Source organism: Filicampus tigris, chromosome 1, assembly GCF_054856515.1.
Source record: "Filicampus tigris isolate MCC_2025a chromosome 1, RoL_Ftig_1.0, whole genome shotgun sequence".
Classification (NCBI taxonomy): Eukaryota; Metazoa; Chordata; class Actinopteri; order Syngnathiformes; family Syngnathidae; genus Filicampus; species Filicampus tigris.
Genome location: NC_141217.1, coordinates 3,737,416 through 3,759,698, shown reverse-complemented (window position 1 = coordinate 3,759,698; position 22,283 = coordinate 3,737,416). Strand labels below are relative to the sequence as shown.

At 40.6% G+C, this 22,283-nt stretch overlaps 1 protein-coding gene and 1 long non-coding RNA gene across 2 annotated transcripts; both read left to right on the top strand.

Moving 5' to 3' along the window:
* The first annotated feature begins 14,669 nt into the window (after positions 1-14,669).
* On the top strand, positions 14,670-15,889 carry LOC147152535 (pro-glucagon-like). The gene is made up of 4 exons (XM_086042801.1): positions 14,670-15,013; positions 15,099-15,198; positions 15,305-15,457; positions 15,599-15,889. The coding sequence occupies exons 1-4, from the start codon at positions 14,971-14,973 to the stop codon at positions 15,636-15,638; spliced, it is 336 nt and encodes a 111-aa protein (XP_085898927.1). The 5' UTR covers positions 14,670-14,970; the 3' UTR covers positions 15,639-15,889.
* Positions 15,890-17,197: 1,308 nt separating this feature from the next.
* Positions 17,198-19,454, top strand: LOC147152534 (uncharacterized). Its single transcript, XR_015088343.1, has 2 exons — positions 17,198-17,863; positions 18,794-19,454. It is a non-coding gene; the product is annotated as an uncharacterized LOC147152534 (long non-coding RNA).
* The last annotated feature ends 2,829 nt before the right edge of the window (positions 19,455-22,283 follow it).

Sequence of the window (22,283 nt, the reverse complement as noted above, 5' to 3'; positions counted from 1 at the left end):
AGCTAACGTAAAGTTAGCGTCATGTAACAATGATATTTTAATGTGAAAAGCGTAGGCCAGGGCTGCTCAAGTCCGGTCCTCAAGAGGCCATATCCAGCCTGTTTTCCATCTCTCCCTGCCTGCAACACACCTGATTCAAATGATCCGCTCATCACCAAACTTTGCACAAGCCTGATAACAATTGTGATCGTTTGCATCAAGTGCCTTCACGTAGGGAGAGATGGAAAACAGGCTGGATAGGTGCTCTTGAGGACTGAACTTGAGCACCCCTGTCCTACTGTGCGAGTTGTCTTAGAAGTAGAGGTGACAAATTATGATTTAATTGCGATCAATTCATTACAGTCAAAGCGTTTTTTTTTTTTTTATGCATTTACCAAATTTTTATTCTCTAACTTCACAGTTTCTGTATGATGATGAGATCCATTTTGATGCATGGGCCTTGTGCTTGTGTTGGGGGTGTAAAAAAAAAAGATCAATGTCACACACTGAAGTGGACACTGTGGCTGCCTTTGTGTTTGGCATAACCTGATTGGCTCCTATTGTAGGTGGGCTAGGGCAAGCTAAGGAGCAGAGAGAAGACGTGAAAATGGAGGAGCATGTGAGAGTTGTAGGTCTGATGAATGGTAAATAAAAGAAAAGAAAAAAAAACGCCTTTATGGCACTATTGATAAAGGCAGAGTGATATGCCTTCTTTGTAAGAAGGACTTTGCTTACCAAAGAAGTAGTTCAAGCCTACCACATAAATGCAAAGTAACCTGCCGCAACTAAAGCCATAGCTAATGATAGCAACAAACACCCTAATGTAGTGAGCCATTGCAAAGCTCTTCATCAAACTAAATTCAAGAACAGACCGCGTATGAGCAGGTCTGCAACCGACGGGCTGACGAATGTTCTTGCCAAGTGAATAGCGATGAACTGCAGGCCGATCAACATAATTGAAGACAAGGGATTCATTTAGGTGTTAAAAACTGCGTCCAATGACCCATCATGCAAACCACCGTGCAGGACTGCAGTGATGACTAAAATCACCAAGAAGAAAAGTCACAGTGAATAGAAAAGCAAGCTTGATGTTTTGGTGGATGATTCGAACAAATGTATTGCTATAACTGCAGACCACTGGACCTCAACTCGCAACCACAGTTGGTTATTTGGTGGTGACTGGACACTTTATTGATGGTGAGTGTAATTTCAACTCATTTTGCACTGATCGTTGTGAAAACAGAAACCAGGGTCTTGGTTGATGAATGCGAAAACAGTTCCTCGCGGTGGCAAATGACTGGGTAATTGAAAAAATGATATACGCCATAAATCCAAATACATGCATACAGGCAATGTGGAGCTTTGGGGCTTTAACTCAGCTATTTTTAAGTGCGTTTAAAAAATAGATTAATTAGATCAATTAATTACAGATCATAATTAACTCATTCACTGCCAGACGTTTTCAGACCCTTTTTTACCTTAACGTTTGAAAAAATGTGAAAAAATATACATAAATAAGTTCCTGGGATGGCTGCTCGGTGGTCAACTGGTTAGCACGTCCGCCCACAGTTCAGAGGTCGTGGGTTTGAGCCCGGCCCCAGCCTCCCTGTGTGGAGTTTGCATGTTCTCCCCGTGCCTGCGTGGGTTTTCTCCGAGTACTCCGGTTTACTCCCACATTCCAAAAAACATGCATGGTAAGTTGATTGGACTCTCTAAATTGCCCCTAGGTGTGATTGTGAGTGCGGATGTTTGTCTCTGTGTGCCCTGCGATTGGCTGGCAACCAATTCAGGGTGTCCCCCGCCTACTGCCCGAAGACAGCTGGGATAGGCTCCAGCACGCCCCGCGACCCTTGTGAGGATAAGCGGTATCGATAATGGATGGATGGATGGATGGATGGAAGTTCCTGGGATCAAATGGCTGGACTGTGAAAAGACAAATATGTCCTTGGCAGTGAATAAGTGAATTAATCCCTCCATTTCTCTTGACAGCCCTACTTAGAACGCACCTCGAGTCGAATGCAGAATGCAAGTGACTTTATTTTGTTATTGTTTTGCTTCTAGGAGACTACTTAAATTTGAGCCTGCTGTAAACATCAAAGACCAGACAAGTCACGGCTCAAAAGACCCCTAGATGAACAAAAAATTGATCAGATTTATTTTTTTTAAATCCAGTCTCCATTAATGCTTTGTTTCGCTTCATACACAAAGATAATTTGTTTGCTTTCTTTAACTTCATGGCCGTTGTGCACTTTTGATGCATGTTCCCCTTTCAGGGAATGGTTATATAAAATCAGGAGTGTTATGAATACATTGTTGAGAATTGTTTTCCGTACATCCGAATGTGTTTAAATCTTAGGTGTCTCACATTACTCTGAGAAGCAAGGCTAGGCTGTGGATGGAGAATGTGAGGTGGACTACTTTCTCACATTAGGATTTCTTCAATTGTGTGTTTCATTTAAAATAAAATAAAAACAGGTGCAGGCAATAGATCCACTAACGTCAACGGAGAATCAAACATTACATGAGATTTTTTATTTTTATTTGTGGCCACAATATTTATATACCATGGACACAAAATGCTCATAAAATAGACACTATATAATGGGTGCACAAAATATTAATTTGTAGGTTAAATTTCACACAAACAACTTCTGGGTAAGCAAAATACAAGTGCTTGTTCTCGTCTTTAGCCTGCAATGGCAGCTTTTTCACAATGGCTTTGTGATTCTACCAGCCTAAAAGAAAATGCAATCTTACTAATGTGTCACCATAGTCTTTAACCCCACATATGTAAGGATAAGCGGTATGGATAATGAATGAATGTATATATATATATAGAGAGAGAGAGAGAGAGAAAGAAAGAGAGAGAGAGCCACAATTCAAAAGCAATGTCTGATTTTCAATGGTTAACGTAAATAATAATAATGATTATTGTCATTATCATTATTATTATTATTATTATTATTATTATTATTTCTTTAACAGGGGTGCCAAACATTTTCTCCAAATGTAGTTAGGGTTTGTGGAATTAGGCTGGAAATGGAGCATTACAGTACATACCGCCATCTCCTGGTCAGTATGAGAAATGCTGTCAGTGTCAACTTGCTGGAATCTAAAACAAATACACTAGCCGTATTTCGATTTGTGTCTCATGCAACAAATATAACGTGGACATGTTTCAGTCAAACAAATTATCATACAGTCGAACAGTGCCAACCTGCCAAGGCTGAAATGTTCCATTAGTAGTATACAGCACCTTTTCGTCAATGAAGGCATAGTCTGAAAAAACACAAAACAAAATACCAGCATTTTTCAAATATGTAGAAACACACAAGGACTTCGTTAGTTTGAGCCACATAGTAAAGTAACATGCAACTATAACTAAAAGAACATTTAGGAGGTGACACATACAGTAAGCACAGAGCATATTTTCATAACGTGATGCGGAGTCATCAAAATGTACAGCCAATGTCATGAAGTCTTCTTGGGCTAAGGACCGCCCCTTCGTTTGAATAACATTTCCTTCTGCACTGCAGGACTGAAACTGCCAAAATAAAAAATAAATAATAAATAAATAAAAAAGTGAAAATAAAACTATAATTGGAAAAAAAATACATAAAAGAAATATATGGAAATAAGAACAACAGCCCTGCAATTGGCTGGCAACCAATTGTGTCCCCCGCCTACTGCCCGAAGACAGCTGGGATAGGCTCCAGCACTCCCAGCGACCCATCCATCCATCCATTATCTGTACCGCTTCTCCTCACAAGGGTCGCGGGGCGTGCTGGAGCCTATCCCAGCTGTCTTCGGGCAGTAGGCGGGGGACACCCTGAATTGGTTGCCAGACAATCGCAGGGCACACAGAGACAAACATCCGCACTCACAATCACACCTAGGGGCAATTTAGAGAGTCCAATCAACTTACCATGCATGTTTTTGGAATGTGGGAGGAAACCGGAGTACCCGGAGAAAACCCACGCAGGCACGGGGAGAACATGCAAACTCCACACAGGGAGGCCGGAGCCGGGATCGAATCCACGACCTCTGAACTGTGAGGCGGGCGTGCTAACCAGTCGACCACCGTGCCGCCCCATATTTTATTTTATTTAATTCAATTATATTTTTTTATGTTTGTTTTTATTTTCACTTATTGAGTTTTGATTTTGCCAGTTTTGGTCTTTCATATCTTTGTAGGTGATAGTTAAAATTTTCAAATTAATTTGGAATTGAACTGACAGCAAATGTAACGATACCAAAATTGGAGTAATGTGAGCTCTTTTACTTGTTCTTCTGAGCATTTGAGAAGCCAAATTTTGAACTACTTGCAGATTATTTAAAGACTTCTTATTCAGACAAGTAAATAAATTGCAGTAGCCTAATCTTAAATCTTAATCTAATCTTAAAAACTAAATATTTCTTTCAGTATCTTCATATGACAGAACAGACCTAATTTTAGCAATATTGTGGAGTTGCGAGTAGTATGACTGCACAATCTTCTTAATGTGGAATTCAAATTTGAGTTCATTATCAATTATCACACCAAGATTTCAGTAAGAGGGCCTAATATTAGAAGCAAGAGGTCCAAGAGATGGTTGTATTTTATCAGACACCACCTTTGGGCCAAGTATAATGACCTCAGTTTTATTTGAGTTTAACTGCAAAAAATCTACCATTTTTCAAACATCAGCTAGATCAGGGGTCGCCGACGTGGTGCCGGTACCGGGACCACATGAGTAGCCTGCGAACCTGTTCTAAAAAAAAAAAAAAAAAAAGCTCACAAGAGATGGGACATGGTTATTTCCTAGGAATGTTGTGGAAGTGATCATTTGAAAATGTAAACACTGGCAGAGATTAGTAATAGAAATAGTGCTGCATGAAGATATTTTTTACCTGTTTAGTTATTATTGTGAGAACTCTTTCAACTGTAATACTGTATAATATAATAACATATAGCCAAATAACATGAATAAAGGATGTATTATTTCATAAGTGTGAATGAAATTGATAGTCCTTCGCAATAATCAGTTGAGTTGATTATTGTATATATACATATACATATATATATATATATATATATATATATATATATATATATATATATATATATATATATATATATATATATATAATATATATATATATAATATATGCTGGAGGTCAAAATTAGACAACAATTTCCTTTTTAATTTATAAAAAAAAAATGTTTTTTCTGGAAGGAAGTTATCTACACTCCTCAACAGTTAAAATATTGTTTTATTATGGCTGTACCATTCAAGTAAAGAATTTTTTTTTACAAAATAGTCAAGGCATTTGAACAAAAAACGTTGTTTAGAAGAAAACACAATGATCAAAATTTGAGAACAACAACGACCGTAGCATGGAAAAAGATTATAACAACATTTTCTGAAGGTTACAACAGTCAGCAATTAATAGGAAGTGTAGAGACCTTTGCTTTGAATGACTTCATCACATCTGCGGCCACAGGACATCACTAGTCTCTCACACTGCTCTGGTGTGATTTTGGTCCACTATTCTTCCAGTCTTTTCCACAGTTCAGTGACTGTAGTGGGTTTCTTGGCCATAACTTTGCCACCAAGGATTTTCCAGAGGTTCTCTATTGGGTTTAGATCAGGACTCTGGGCAGGCCATTTCATTATTTCAATGTTTTCAGTTTCAAGGAACTGTTTCACCCGTTTTGCTGTGTGACAGGGAGCATTGTCCTGCATAAACACTGCCGGCTGATTGGGTGATGAATCAAATGTTGGTGAAGAAGCTTCTTTCATTTCCATTTACTCGGCCAGGTAACTGTATGAGAGGCCCAACTTCTGCTGCAGAAAACATGCCCCAAACCATGACACTTCCTCCTCCACCTTTCACTGACTTCTTCACACACTTTGGGTTCAGTCTTTCCCCAGTTTTTCGCAGAAGATAATGTTTCCCATCAGACCCAAATAAATGAAACTTACTTTCATCACTGAAGTGAACTTTGGGCAGGTTCGCCTCTGTCCACACAATATACTCCTCAGCAAAAATTAGTTGAGCCTTTTGATTCTTTCTGCTAATGAGAGGTTTGGTCACTGCAGATTGGGCTTTCAGTCCAAATGCTCTTAAACGTCGAGACACTGGATGACGACACAGATTTTCATCGTGTTCAGCGCTGAACCGGCGAGCAATCCCAGCTGCAGGGTTGAAACGATTGCCTGTCCTGTCCTGTCCTCTCTTGCATTTGTCTTTTGTGGACGACCAGCCTTCTTGGGGGACTTGAATGAGTTTGTGATGTTGTAAAGATGCAATATTCTTCAAATGACAGATTTGGAACGACCGACTTGTCTTGCTATGGCTGACAGGGTCATCCCTTTGGCCTTCAGCTGGACAACGTGCTGCCGGAGGTTTTCGGTCACTTTAGAACGGCTCACCATCTTGCAGAGTCAGAGAAACTGAAAGTTTGGCGGCCAGTTAAGTAGGTTGACAGGTAAGCAAGTAAATTAGCACCGGGTGCCAGATTAACACCAATAACTAGGAGGTATCCTGAAGTGTTTTCTAATTTTGATCAGTGTTCTTTTCTAATTAATGTAATTTAAGTTTTTTATACTGTGCTTTCAGGATATATGTAACTCTTGAAATATACTTAAAATATTGCTATTTTAATCCTGCTTGGATAATTTCAAATGTGATTATGCAGTGACCTTGAAATTTAGTAAATTGTAGATTGTTCTCTAATATATATATATATATATATATATATATATATATATATATATATATATATATATATATATATATATATGGTGCCAGCAGAACCGCCTCCTGATCAATGCGGGGAAATCCAAAGAAATGGTGGTGGATTTCGGTAGGCGCCAGCACTCTTCACCTGCACCAGTGAACATCCGGGGAACAGATGTTGAGAGAGTCTCAACTTACAAGTACCTGGGTGTTCATCTGAACAATAAACTGGACTGGTGCGACAACACAGACGCCCTCTATAGGAAGAGTCAGAGCAGACTCTTCCTACTCAGGAGACTGAGGTCTTTTGGGGTTCAGGGGACACTCCTCAGGAACTTTTATGACTCGGTGGTTGCATCGGTCATCTTCCAGGGAGTGGTCACCTGGGCAGGCGGCGTCTCGGCCCGGGACAAGAAGCGGCTGGACAAACTGGTCAGGAGGGCCGGCTCTGTCCTGGGCTGCTCCCTGGACTCTGTGGACTCGGTGGGGGACAGGAGGATGTTGGCCAAGCTGTCATCAATGCTGGGCAACCCGGACCACCCCCTCCAGGGCACCCTAACAGCACTCCACAGCACCTTCAGTGACAGACTGTTACACCCTCGCTGTGCAAAGGAGAGATTCCGCCGTTCCTTCTTGCCTGCTGCTGTCAGACTCTTTAACAAGAACATTGTGTAGTCTCTACAAACTGGCGGTCATTAGTGCAATTGTGCAGTCCTGCACCTGAGCTCGTATCGTGCAATACCCAATATTCCCCACTACTGTAATACCGTGCAATACTCAACATTCCCCACTACTGTTAGTCTAGTTTTATTTTTATCCAATGCTGTTCCTTACATTTCACTACAGCACTGCAGCACTGTCACTTAGAGTATTTTTTCCTCTGTACTATGTACAGGCCGAAATGAGTGTTCCTCATATTTTTTATGTAGATGTAGGTTGGTGTGTATACACATGTGTATATACACATGTTACTGCGTATATCTACATAGGTTTGATTCTAAATGTTTGCCGTCAATGTTATACATTAATGGCCACATTATGCCGCCGCCCCTGTGTGACCTATATCTTTGCTACTGTAACAATGAAAATTTCCCCACTGTGGGATCAATAAAGGCATTCTTATTCTTATTCTTATTCTTATATATATATATATATATATATATATATATATATACATATATATATATATATATATATATATACTGAGGTGGGTAGAGTAGGCAAAATTTGTTCTCAAGTAAAAGTACTGTTAGTTCAGAAGAATACGACTCAAGTAGAAGTAAAAAGTAGTCAGCCGAATAATTACTTGAGTAAAAGTAAAAAAGTACTTGGTGAAAAAACTACTCAAGTACTGAGTAACTGTAGCAACGTCTCATTTATTTTTCTTTTTTTTTTTAAAAACAACCATTCAATCAGACGAAAATACAAAATAATCATCTTCAGGCAAATTAAAGTCCATCCAATCAATAAAATGAATTATATTTAATTAAATAATATCTTAAAATAATCTTAAAGGGACACTTGGGTGAGCTTAACATTGGCACTTATATAATTGGTTTGCATGTAAAAACGACATTAGTACTAAAATACCCACCTCAAAAGACTCTGTAGTGATTTAAGGTCTTTTTTTGTGATTAGGTTTACGACAAATTTCCACGTCCCAAAAAGGGGCGGGGCTTGTGTTATGTTTTCGGTCTCAGCGGTCTACGTCACGCAAGGAAGGCATGCTTGGTAATATTGCTCGCTTTGTCAGTTCTGTTCTCTAAAACGGTGACAGATCGCCACCAAAATGCAAATGCACATTACTACTCTTGTCCACTTCAAACTGTGAAAGTATAAAAGTGTTCTGCACAATAGTTTGGATTTATTGACATAACGTGATGTCATCATGATCACCTCCACAAAATCAAAAATACCGTGGCGATTGCTCCTCCACTTTCACGAGCTGAAGCGGACAAGAGCATGAATGCGCACACGAAGCCCGACTGGTTATATTCCGGACATTTAGCGACGCTAAACTTGTGTCTCAGGAGGGAGAGAGACGCCGGCTTGCAGCAGCAGCAGGCAGATTGGAGCCCCCCGCTTTCCTCCCCGGTTAAAGGTAGGATTGGGACAGCGGAAGTTTAGCAACAACTAGCTTCAGGCCGTTAAAACAAAAGGCGTTAGCACAACAACATTAGCTCCTTACTGTCTGCCCAGCGTGTGGAGGTGAAGATGAACCTGTGTCTTCATGTCGCCTCGCAAGCAGTCGCGCGCGGTGTCTCTGCTTTTTGCTTGCAGCCCCCTTCTGCCTGAGTGAAGCAGCTTGAGAGTGACAAAAGCCCTCATCGAACAGCGAACGAAAAGTTCCAGCGAGGCTGACTGCACAGCCGAGAGTGTGGCCGCATTGGAACGTGCCATTTCGGCAGTTACCTTCCAAATTGGACGCCGCGTTGTAAGCCGAAAATCTGGGGCCATTCCTCATCCAAATAAACGTGCACGTCTCTTTTCCACTTCAGTCCCTGTTAATATCCTGACTGGTGTTTAATGCCTCGCCCGTCCTAACCGTGATCAGCAAAGAAGCATTTTTTTTTTCCATAAGCAAAGAAGCAGTGTGCGCTGGTTCCAGCCTATGTAGCTCTGCTGAATTCCACATTTCTTCATTCTCATATAAATCAGCCACGGAGAGGTTATTCCTTTTGATATGTTGAAGTGGACATTAGTAGAGATGTCCACATAATTTTTGATGTCAAATGATCGCTGTTTTTGGACGTTATAAGCAATGAAAGTACAATGATTTCCAATGGAGAGTTTGGAATCGGTCTCTCGCGTGACTCCGGCCAAACAAGGATAGAACGGTAGGCCATTCTCCTCATTAACAAGGGGCGTTTTTCATAGAGTCACTTATTTCCTAATTTCTCCCAAATTTATTGATAAAATAGAAAATGACAACTTTTTTCATTTTCCTGATCAAAAAATATATCAAATTATCTTGTTAGTGAAAATGTGGCCATCCCACCGGCCATGCCCCCACCGTCCCTTTAAGGTAAATTCAAGTACTTTAATGAACAATTAAATAATAATAATATAAATAAAAGAAATAAATCAAGCACAATCAGCACAAAATTTCAGCCTCTGTACTTTTTTTTAACAGGCTCCGCAGGCAGAACAACAAAAACTAACTAACTAGCTAACTACGGAGGGCGGTCACGTCACTCCTCCTGCTATTTTTTTCTTCCCCTTGCTCAGAAATACTTTTAGCCCATGAACTCGTATAAACTGTGTGTGTGTGTGAAAAAACATGCAAAAAGAAACATTTCTGCGTGTTTTTTGTTGAGTTGACTACAGTGATTGCAGAGCACGTTGCTTGCTGTCAATTAACATTTTATTTATTTGTTTCAAGGCTCACGTGCTGATGAGTAAGGTGGGGGAGGAGCGCGGGGGGGGGGGTACACAGCGGTAGGGGGCGGTGGGGAGTACGGTACAAAACCAAAATTAAACGTTTAATTTTCAATATCGTTACATTATATTGTTATGACACAATTAAATTCACTACTACATCATTGCCATTCATCCTTGACACAGCAACTGGAAACAGAAATGCGATTCAGTCCAACTGCAGGCGAGCGAGAGCTCAGTATTTCACGACACTATGCGCTGCGCTGGCGGCGCTGGCACTCATGGGAAATGTAGTTGACTTTGGGAAAAACACTGCCGCTCTTGTCCATATGGCACCGTCATAATCATCAAAAACTGTAAACTGCATAGTGGTTCTTTAATGTAGGCTACAAAATGTGTAACAAATTGTCATAGCATTCGCCTATATCACCTAATGGTACCTAACACAGCCAACATGTACTCGTGAGCAAAAATTCCAACATTAACATTGGTTTGCAGTCCTGTTACAAGGGTCGCGGGCGTGCTGGAGCCTATCCCAGCTGTCTTCGGGCAGTAGGCGGGGCACACCCTGAATTGGTTGCCAGCCAATCGCAGGGCACATGGAGACAAACATACTCTAATTAGTTTAATAACAAAATTTAATTAGTTTGCAAATAAAATTTAACTTTCTATTGTGTGGGATTTACTGTGCCTTTTGTATCCTTTGAGTGTGAGTATCTCTCATATACTGTAACCATCATGTTCACGTTTCAGCTCGCCAAAGAATGTCAAAGGTAGGTTGTTAAGACACTTGGGAGCTGTTTTAAATTGTGAAGACAAAAAAGAGTATATGGCTATTTTAATACATACTTGACAATTTATTATTTTTGACTACATTATTCTTGCACTAATTTATTACAAAGATACTTCAAGGGGCCATATCATGCTAAATCATCTAGTTTGAACTTTTAGCCATGTTAAAAGTCCCATTCACTTGAATGAGAGGTCTCCAGCTGCCAGAGCTGAGCGTCGCCGCTCGCCCAGCCAAACAGTTGTGGCTCCTGCCTCGGTGGCGGCTTTGGGTAGCCATCGACCGGCTCCGGACACCGCAGGAGTGAAGACGGCAAGCCATTGACTTGGAAGGGCGGCCAAATGAACAAAGTGAGCTCAGAGTGGTGTGTGGTGTGGGGCTGTGTGGAACTAATGGAAAAGCAACACAAGAATGTCTAATTATGACAACTGTTCATCAATGTTTGCAACCAGCTTTAGGACGACGTCATGTAGTGGGGCGGCAGCCACACGGAGAGAGGCAGGGTTTTAGTGAACCAGGCGTCTTACTTCCAGGTTAGAAAAGTAGCCACCAAAATAACTCATATTTCGTTATCAATTAGATCGCCATTGTGCCGAAGGTAACATATAGTCATATATAAGCCTAGTTAACTGTGGAAATCTGAAAATAGCATGATATGGCCACTGTAAAATAAATGGGATAATGAAAGCCTACTAGCCCTCGTGGGGTTAATCACAGCCTGTCAACAAAACATTGCCAACTTCACCTCAGGTCGCACCCTGCGCTGTTTTCAACTATCACCTCATCTTTGAAACCTGTAATGAAGTCCTTGCTTGTATTGGCACACATCCATCAAGAGCCAGAAGAAGGTAATGATGAGCGACTCCCTGAACAGTCAAATTCATTTTGTTTACCTCACTCGATTGTTATGTTTTTCCTTTACCTCAGAACTGTAGTCATGCTAGCATCTCCATCACTGTGCTGCCTCTTATTGGTATTACTACATCTAACTTAAAGTGGAAGTCAATCCAAACAATTTTTTTCATGTTTTATACAGGGCCACTGGTTGAAATACGGCATTCTGATTAATATTGCATTTGTGGAATATAAGTTAAGCAGCTAAATACACCCACTTTTAGCCATCTCAGGGGCGGCCATTTTGTCACTTCTGTTGACTGTGATGACATCGAAGTTGCTCAAGGCTCAGATAGCGACCAATCACGGCTCACCTGCCATGATCAGACACCTGAGCTAGCTAAACTAAATATGGATTTCTCATATTCCACAAACGCAATATTAATCAGAATGCCGTGTTTAGACTAGTGGGCCTGCATAGAACATACCCTGGAAAAAAATTGTTTGGGTTGACTCCCACTTTAATCATTGTGTCTGCAAAGGTGTCACCTACTATAATTCTTGGAATAAACATCTTTTTATAGTCGCAACCATCTCAAAGATCAATAATTGATATTGATATATACTAAATCAATCATTGATAAAATCAATGGCCTATGTTAGATTTTACGTAACACTGCCCAGTGATCATACATTATATGAAGAATTATTTGGCTGTGTCTAAAAACTGCACCTTGTCAATTTCTGACATGTACCACTTGTTGCCGTTGACACACGTTGACGCTCACCATGGCCAGAAGGGCACACGAAATGACCATCATATCGTCGTCAAAAATAATTGGTCTCTCGACTGCAGCCCGCCATCCTCTTGACCGCCACCACGCACACAACACTGACCACATACAGCACACACACGCACACGCACACCTTTGGAGGAGAGAATGATGCATGATGTAATAAGCCACAGCCCAGAAATGCAGACTGGACAATCACATACAGAACAGAGAACAAAAATGTAATTGCTAATTTTACCCAGTTTGGTTTATTTGACGGTTGCAACGACACCCTTCAAGTCATTGATTTTATCGCTCTTCTAAAGAATGAAATGCATTTTGGCAGGCCTCAATATGCCACAAAACACACAAATAATGGCAGGCATGGTGAAAATTGTATTTTTGGCTCCCCAATACTACCCCTCTAAACTGACTGGGAAGATTAACAAGCATTTGCTCCTAACACCAGATGGGACAGACACAAAATTGGGTGTGAATATCTATCATCACACATCTCAAGGACTTGAAAGGACAGTCAGCAATTTTGGTTTAAAACAGACATTTTGTGTGAATTCCACAGATTTAATTTGGCCAACTACTACTAGGAAAATTACCCAACTGGTCCCCCATCGGAAGCACTGAGCAAGTTTCCTAGACAGATGGACTGAGCTAAATTGGAATGCTTATTTTCCCACGCCAGGAAGTTTGATTAGTTAGTCATGAAATAGGGAGCGCAAGGGCCATTCATTTCTGCTTGCAGCTTTAATTGTCTTTTGACTTTGACTGACATGCGTTATGGATGTTTTTGCTTTTTTTATATATATATATATTGGGAATTACTCACATGGACAAAATTCTTGGTACCCTTCTGTAAATGAAAGAAAAATAATAATAAATAAAAGGAAAAAAATAAGGCAATAAATGAAAAAACATGAAAATTACTTCTTATTGAAAATCAGACACTGCATGCTTCTGACTTGTGGTTCAGCAAAATTATTTCAAAAAACAAATTCATAGTGATGTTTCACAGCCTTTTTGAGGCAGGTTCTGAGACTTCTGCACCTCTTAGACAGGTTGTTTGGCCCACTCTTCAGTAGCAAACTTCTCCAGTTGTATCAGTTTTGAAAGGTGCTTTCTCCAGATGATATTTTTCAGCTCCTCCCACAGCTGTTCAATAGGCTTTAGATCAAGAAGGCTGCTTTAGAATAGTCCAATGTTCTGATCTTAGCCATTCTTGGGTGCTGTTGCATGGTCACAGAAATGCTGTGGCTTTTCAACATGCAGATTGTCAATTTCTTTCATTAATTGTGTTCCACAGTGGTGCAGTGGTTGCCTCCCACTCCACTGGGCCTCAAACAAGAATGTGTGGTGCAATCTGACACCGATGACCTTGGCCTTGGAGTTTACCTTTAATTCCTTTGGAGGTTGGGCCTTCCCTTGCACCCATCGGTTTCTGTTGAGTGATACGTCAGATCATTGTTGTCGTCATATATATCGCCATATATAGACACGTACCTCAAATCCGCGATCGCTGTTTGTTAACCACTTGAAAATATATAAATAGAATTATACTTATGAATGAGTTAAATATATCTATTACTGTTTTTCTTGATTGTGTGAATAATTTTGGCGATGGGTGCCATTTTTTGCCTTGAGCACCTGCCCTCAAAAATGTCTGTGCACATGATGGGATGGACCATTGCTAAAATGATAACATGCTAACAGTTTGTATGCTAATACAGCAATATGGCATATTTATAAGGATCTAACATTGATTTAACAACAGCAAATAGCTCGAATTCTAACATACTAAAAGGTTTTATTTTAGCATAACAAAAGAGCATCATGGGTGGTGTATTTTTGATGGTGCTCAATAATTTCCAATGTGAATTGAATTAGAATTTATTGGGAACTGTCTTATTATGGTAGCATTAAAAATGTAATCACACCTTGTGTCATCACGTCACATTTTTTGATAGATTATTTGGGGGGATTTAACAATACTGTCAACACCCACTGCACCCCCAAAACAAAACACCAACATAAAAAAACTGGCAGAATAATAAAGGAAAAAATGGATACATAATCATCATAATGATATTATCTGCCTCCTGAAAATTGAGGGATTCTGTCTAAAACAATTCCTCTTACATGAAAGCTGAAAGTTTATACGTCTATACATTGTTGTTTGTTTTACGTCAAATCCAGTGCGGTGGCTTATGAAACAAAAACTCATGAAACTCAGTATGTGTGTAGGCTGCAGTTAAGGATTAGTTGTGTCCTCACACCTGCTGCTGTCTAAAGAAGCCAGGCTGAGCTCTGACCATTGACCGTGAAGAGAGCACACCATGTCATCATGTTTCCGATCCATCCATAATGAGGAAGAGGGTCATCTTCTGTGGGAGGTCACTGTGGGCCAGGGAAGGACACCTGCAGCCTTTATAAAATGATCACAACACCGCTGGTCTGCTCTCAGAGCATCTCACTGTCTTCATGTCCTCCAAACAGTGTTGCAATTCCCTAAAAGCTGTTCAAGGTGAGTTGCTATCCTTCAAAAACATCTCCAGACAGTGAAGAGGATGTGACTTTAGAAAATGTTTTTGTGCCCCTTTTTCGACCAGGTGATTGGAGGATGATCCTTCTCGTGTGGTGCATGCTCGTCCCCATCTTCTTTTCTACCAGTATGGAGGTTGTGCTGGATAAAAGCAGTCACCTGTCAAGGTATTTACGTCTTAAATGGTTACTAAGTGCAAACATGAGAAGATAGATGCAAGAGCGTGTTATCAGTGAAGAAAGTCTGTCTTTATCCTATGCTTTCCCCCACCAGATGGCATTCATATCAGATGGAAAAGGGACAAAACATAATCGAGAACTACAAGAGACATTCCGAAGGAACCTTTACCAATGACCTGACTGGCCACCTGGATAAAATGAAGGCCAAAGACTTTGTGGCGTGGCTGACTAGTATCAAGAGAGAAGGGTAAGCCCAAAGCTATCAATTGTAGAAACGGAGCACAGTTATGACAGCTTAGTTTGGAGGGAAAATGGCTAGTGAATTATTATTTTACCCAAGTGTGTAAACTCTCTACATAGTGTGACACACTTTGCATTTTCATTGCAGATGTCATGGAAAGTTGCTTCAGATCGCAGCAGATGTATAAGAGCATGTCCAAGCAACAGGCAAGAATATCTGCATTGAAAGTCACGTTTTCTTCCCCCATTAATATTACAAGTAATAGCAATAGTTGTAGTATTTGGCAGAATTAATTAAAATATTTACTTTTTTTGTATTAGAACGTAAAACAATATTTTTTTAATCTAATTTATTTATTTAATTATGTATTTGTTTGTTTGTTTTTTTGCTGTGAAATTAATTATAGTACTCCATTTCAGATTTAGGTTTGAGAATAAAGTCTTCACAGTCTCCAATGTTTCGTTGTTCGAAGCTATAATTATGTGTATCGCGCGGTAAAATATACAAATAAATATTTTATTGCAGAATGACGTGACACTGTTGCGTTGATGCTCGTCCGACCACATGGGAGTGCTGTTACTCTCTAAATCAGGCAGCTATGAGCTCAGGCTTAATTGGGGGAAACGGAAAGTCGCCATGTAGTGGTGAAGGCTTTGAATTTTTTTTATACAGTACAGTGCAGACCACGTTGTTGACACACAGAGTTTGTGTATACTGACAGTCTTTGCTTTTGGTGGTGGTGGTGAGGGGGTGGGGGGGCCTTGGCTAAACATGGGCTGCAGTGCATGTGTGGTTATGAATAAAATTGGCTTTATAAGGTGGAGGATTTTGTCCCCTTTAAAACAAATGTACAATTGTATAATGTACAACATGTATTGTATCAAGTCGCTGTGTAGTGGTACATTCGCCTGACTTGTATGCGGGGTGTGTGGGATCGTTTCCCACTCAGTGACGGTGTGGCTGTGGCAGTCGGTGTGAATGGTTGTTCGTCTCTATCATATGCCCTGCGACTGACTGGCCACCGGTGCAGGGTCTAAGTCCACCTTTCGCTCGAAGTCAGCTGGGATAGGCTCCAGCACCCCCTGCGACTCTGTGTACAGGATAAGCGGTGTTGAAAATGGATGGATGACTGACTTAATTTTACTAGTGTTCTCTTATAAATAGTGAAGCATGAGGCAAAAGGAAAAAATGCCCATGCTTAGCCACTTAGGGAAGGAGAGCATGCAAAACGCACTGAACGGCATGCAGCACATCTGAATTTAAATGTGTCAGAATTTTATGAAACAATCAGTTGTGAGCATGGATTGGATTTGTGATGGAAAATCGGGTCAAGCTAGCTCCCCAGATGTTATTAGCATAAATATGGTGGCCTATAAGGCGCAAAAGGAATTTACCAAACGCACAATCCTCAAAATTGTGTGACGGACAATTTCAATGATTCAGTGTAACAATGATTGTGCTTACTCCAATCGTTTTTACTTCATGAATGTGCTAATTTCCGTTTTAAAGGACCCGTTATAGTTCACAATGGGCCCCGCCCTCTATAGGAGGACTGGAGTAGAGACGCCATCTGAGCCCATACACGTCATCGCAGTCGAGTTTTTTTTTATTTCTTTACTTTTATTGTTATGCTGGCCATTGTAACCCTTGCAGTCAAATGGGATGAACATGCTATATGATGTTTCAAATCAGCACAGTCCAACATTTTCACATTCACATTCATGGACAGCAGTCTAAATTGGACCTAAAAAGCATGTTTCGGCGAATTACGTCACGCATGTCTTTTCGCCATACAGAACTTTTATTTTCACACCCACTAGCAAGGTATGCCTTCCGTAACTGCCCCGCCTCAAGCGCCCCAAAGCCGGACTGAAGGATGTCCGATAGGTGTCTCTCCACACAGCGGCCCCAACATCACCTCGGATGACAGCTAACTCCGCCCGGCAAACGATGCCATCGTCGCTCTCTTTGGATTGTTTCCTTTTCCAAGGTCCTTATTTGATCAGATGTGCATTCCGAAGCAGCGCCGTCGCGCATTCATGCATGCATGTGACGGAGACACTGGCCCAAATTGCGAATGTGCGCCTGACTCCGCCTCAACTGCTGCATTAATTTATCTGCACTGCAGTGCTCCAGCACCTCCCTTCCCTTCCTTTCCCTTCCCGCTCTCCCTCGCCCTCCTCCGCCTCACCTCACGGTATGGTCAAAGAGCCATGATGGCCAGCAAGGGCTGGGCTGAGATGTTAGGTGTCGTCCTCAACTCATCAACTTGACACCTAGGGAATGTTAGTATACGATTCAAAATCAGTGCCAGTACGATGTGTCCCCAACCCAAAAAGGAGTGGGGGCGTTATTGCTCTCGCCTGGCTCTCTTGGACACACCGGATGATATTACCACGACATTTTGCCAAGGTATGATGATAGGATGATGCGATATAAGCGTATACTTTAAAAATGATTCATGGGGTTAGCAAGTAAATCTTAAAATAAGGGCTTTCTATGTATCAAACATGAGTTTGTTACATGTGCACATTTTAATCAATTGAAAACTTTTTAAGAAGTTGTCTTATTAAATGCACAACATGGGTCAAAAGTGACCTGGCTGAGTTTTAATTTTCCATATCAATTGCAATTAATTAATTTCAGCATTCAGTATTCAAGGTATTCCTCAATTAACTTGTCTGTGATCAGCCTATAGCCTTGATTTATTTTTTCTTTTCCAACTTTTGGAATAAAAACATTTTTGATTCACTACCCCTCTAATGCACAAAATGGGTAAAAAATGACCCACATTCATTTTCTGTTTAATGCATGTATTGCGGAATGTCTCAATTAAATATTTTTGAAATATATATATATATTTTTTTTTATCAATTACTATGCTCAGTATGCATTAAATATCTGTTTTTTGTTCAGCATAAACAATATTTTTTATTGGTGTTTTCTAACCTAATGAACAAGTACAGCTTTTGTATTTGGACATCAAGTTTAGACACATGGGTCAGAAACAACCCACATCAATTTACAGTGAAAACTATGTGAAACATATTCACCTTTGCCCATCTAATATATGTAAGTACTGTTTTTCAATTGCTCTAATGTTACCTATAACAACTGGGACAGATAACTATATATTATTTGACTAGGGTTAGGTTATCTTGAGAGAGTACTTGTCAGAAGTAATTATTATTACATATATATATAGCTGTTGCCATATTTCTAGTAAGCTATTCTATTGTAGTGAGCTAATTCTCAACTCAACTTTATTTATACGAATATGTGTGCATCTGATGTGCATTGTGCTTCTGAATTTTTTTTTATCCAGCGTATTGTTGTTTGTAGATTTACTGCTGAGATAGTTGCAGCGATGCTCGAGGAAGAACAAGACAGGGAAGATGAGTAGGCAATTTGGAGGTTTAGGGCCCCGAAGAACGTTCCTTGGTCTCTAGGTCCCTCATCCTCTTCCCTGCTCTCTTCAAGGACTTTTACCAGGAGTTCCCTCGCAAGTTGGGTTCGGCTTTGGGCCAAGAACCTCAAGCTGGTCCATGGTTCTCTGGTACAACTTGCTGGATGATGCCACCCTCAATGCCTACACCAAGTTCACAGCACAGCACCCTGATTCTATGGGTGGTGTGAACAACGTACACCGGAAATTCATCAAGGAGCTGTGCAAAGAGCTTGTCATGCCACATAAGAACAGGCGCATGGAGAGCATGCCCAATGTCCAAAATAAAAGCACATTATTAAGGCAATGGGATAATGTGGGCTAAAAAACAGCCACACAAGAGGACATCAGATAGTAGGGCCAAAGAAAGAGGAAGAGGTGCGCAAGCTGCCCAGTTTCCAAAGACAGAAAAGTCAGCATCTGATCATCCCAGTGCGCCAGGCTTGTGTGCAAGGAGCGCAAACAATTAGTGATCATTCGTGAAACCTGAAAAATTGAGATGGCAGTTTGTGTTCTAGTGATATGTTGTAAATCCATAAAGAAAGAAATGCATAAAGATTATTGTCTGTCTCCTGGGTATATTTAAAAAATAGCTGTTTACAAGAACAGATTCAGGGAAAAATATTTCAGATCAATGTTTAGAGCTTAGTTAAATGCTAAAATATTAATTGAAACAAATATTAAATGACAAAACAAATTATAGGTCATATGGAGCTTGTATGATAGGCAGAGTGCTTTTGTCCCTATTTTTTTTACTTGGATTTTTGGAGTTATACTGGCCATTTTTGAAATTATCAATTCATTATTTTGATTCTCACAGAAAATCTGTAAACTCTGCCTCAATAAGTTAGTGACTTCAGATTAGTCCGACCCATATAATTGTCAAATTGTTAAGTCTTTTTGAGGCAGTTTGAGAATTTTAGGTTTTAAATTTTATGAAGGCCACCGTTTTTTGTGTTATTGAAATATCAATGTGCAGTTATTTCTGGGATGATGTTCTAATAGTTTAAAAGTGGAATTTCAATGTATAGATCATCCTGGCGTAGAGCAATATGTTATAATGGGGCGGCATGGCTCAGTGGTAGAGTCTCCAGGAGTCTCTCTGAGTGCCCTGTAGGTGGGAAAGCGTACCAGTACTTTACCAGTACTCCAAAAAACTAAGGTAACAATTTTCATGGACATTTTCGAGTAGAATGATAGTAAAATAATAAGGTACTCCAACTAAATTTAGTAGTTCTTACATAATTCAAATGAAGTTGGTTCAACTTGTAGTCCAAAACAAACCATGCTGTTTGTACTGAAGTAATAGTTTACCTAGTGTCTTGTGGCATTATGCAACAATGGCTTAGTTGAAATACCTTAAAGGGAAAGACATCCCCAAAAATTCTTTACAAATAATATGTTGTATGCACCCCCACTATTCTAAACATGGCATTTTGATTCAGTGTGTTTATGGAATATGAGTTAATAAGCAAAATCCACAGTTTTTATCCACCTCAGGGGGCGGACATTTTGTCACTTGCTGTCGACTGCAAATGACATCACAGTTGCTCAGGTAACAACCAATCATGGCTCACCTGTTTTCTGAAGCTGAGCCATGATTGGTTGTTACCTGAGCCCTAGGCAACTGTGATGTTATTCTCAGTTCAACAGTAAGTGACAAAATGGCCGCCCCCTGAAATGGATACAAACAGGTGGATTTTGCTGCTTAATTTGGATTTCACAAACACAATATTAATCAGAATATCATGTTTAGACTAGGAGGGCTGCATAGAACATCCATCCATCCATTATCTACATCGCTTATCCTCACAAGGGTCGCGGGGGGTGCTGGAGCCTATACCCCTATCAGTCTTCGGGCAGTAGGTGGGAGACAACCCGAATTGGTCGCCAGCCAGTCGCAGGGCACGCAAGGACAAACAAACATCCGCACTCACAATCACACGTAGGGGCAATTTAGAGTGTCCAATCAACCTACCATGCATGTTTTTGGAATGTGGGAGGAAACCGAAGTACCCGCAGAAAACCCACGCAGGCACGGGGAGAACATGCAAACCCCACACAGGGAGGCCGGGGCCAGATTCGAACCCACGACCTCTGAACTGTGAGAGGGACATGCTAACCACTCGACCATATTTCTATTTTTTTGTAAAAAAAGTGGAACAACATGCCAGTGTGCACCTTGTTTGCTGATTCTGGTAAACCGTACACATTTCTGCTAAGCATTACGGCACTTTTTCTTTATGTCCTCCTCGTTGTCCAATGTGTCTTTAATGTACAGCAGTTACTTACACACATTATGTCTTGTTGGACCCATCATGCAAAGGCACCTGTGTGTTGAAAATGTTGCCATAGTATATATCAGTCTAGAGGTGTATTTTAAGATAAGAAGATAAGATGGCCTTTATTGATCCTACAGTGGGGAAATTTTCAGTGTTACAGCAGCAAAGATATAGGTCACACAGGGACTTCGGCATAATGTAGCCATTAATGTATAACATTAACGGTAAACATTCAGGATCAAACCTATGTAAATATATGCAGTAACTATGTGTATATACACATGTATATACACACCAACATACATCTACATAAGAAGTATGAGGAACCCTCATTTTAGCCTGTACATAGTACAGAGGAAAAATACTCTAAGTAAGTGACAGTGCTGCAGTGCTGCAGTGAAATGTAAGGAACAGCATTGGATAAAAATAAAACTAGACTAACAGTGGTGGGGAATGTTGAGTATTGCACGATATAAGCTCAGGCGCAGGACTGCACAATTGCACTAATGTCCGCCAGTTTGTAGAGACTACACAATGTTCTTGTTAAAGAGTCTGACAGCAGCAGGCAAGAAGGAGCGGCGGAATCTCTCCTTTCCACAGCGAGGGTGTAACAGTCTGTCACTGAAGGAGCTGTGGAGTGCTGTTAGGGTGCCCTGGAGGGGGTGGGCCGGGTTGTCCAGCATTGATGACAGCTTGGCCAACATCCTCCTGACCCCCACCAAGTCCACAGAGTCCTGGGAGCAGCCCAGGACAGAGGCCCAGGCCCTCCTGACCAGTTTGTCCAGCCGCTTCTTGTCCCGGGCCGAGACGCCGCCTGCCCAGGTATTTTCCACACATAAAATTAAAGAAGCTTTCTTTAAAATATCCCAAGGTTGCCCACACACTCTTTATCAACACAAAGTAACGACAGCCAGCTCCATTCTTGAGTCTTTGCTCAAGAGCAGATATCTATATCTACTATATCTCTATCTATCTATCTATCTATCTATCTATCTATCTATCTATCTATCTATCTATCTATCTATCTATCTATCTATCTATCTATCTATCTATCTATCTATCTATCTATCTATCTATCTATCTATCTATCTATCTATCTATCTAT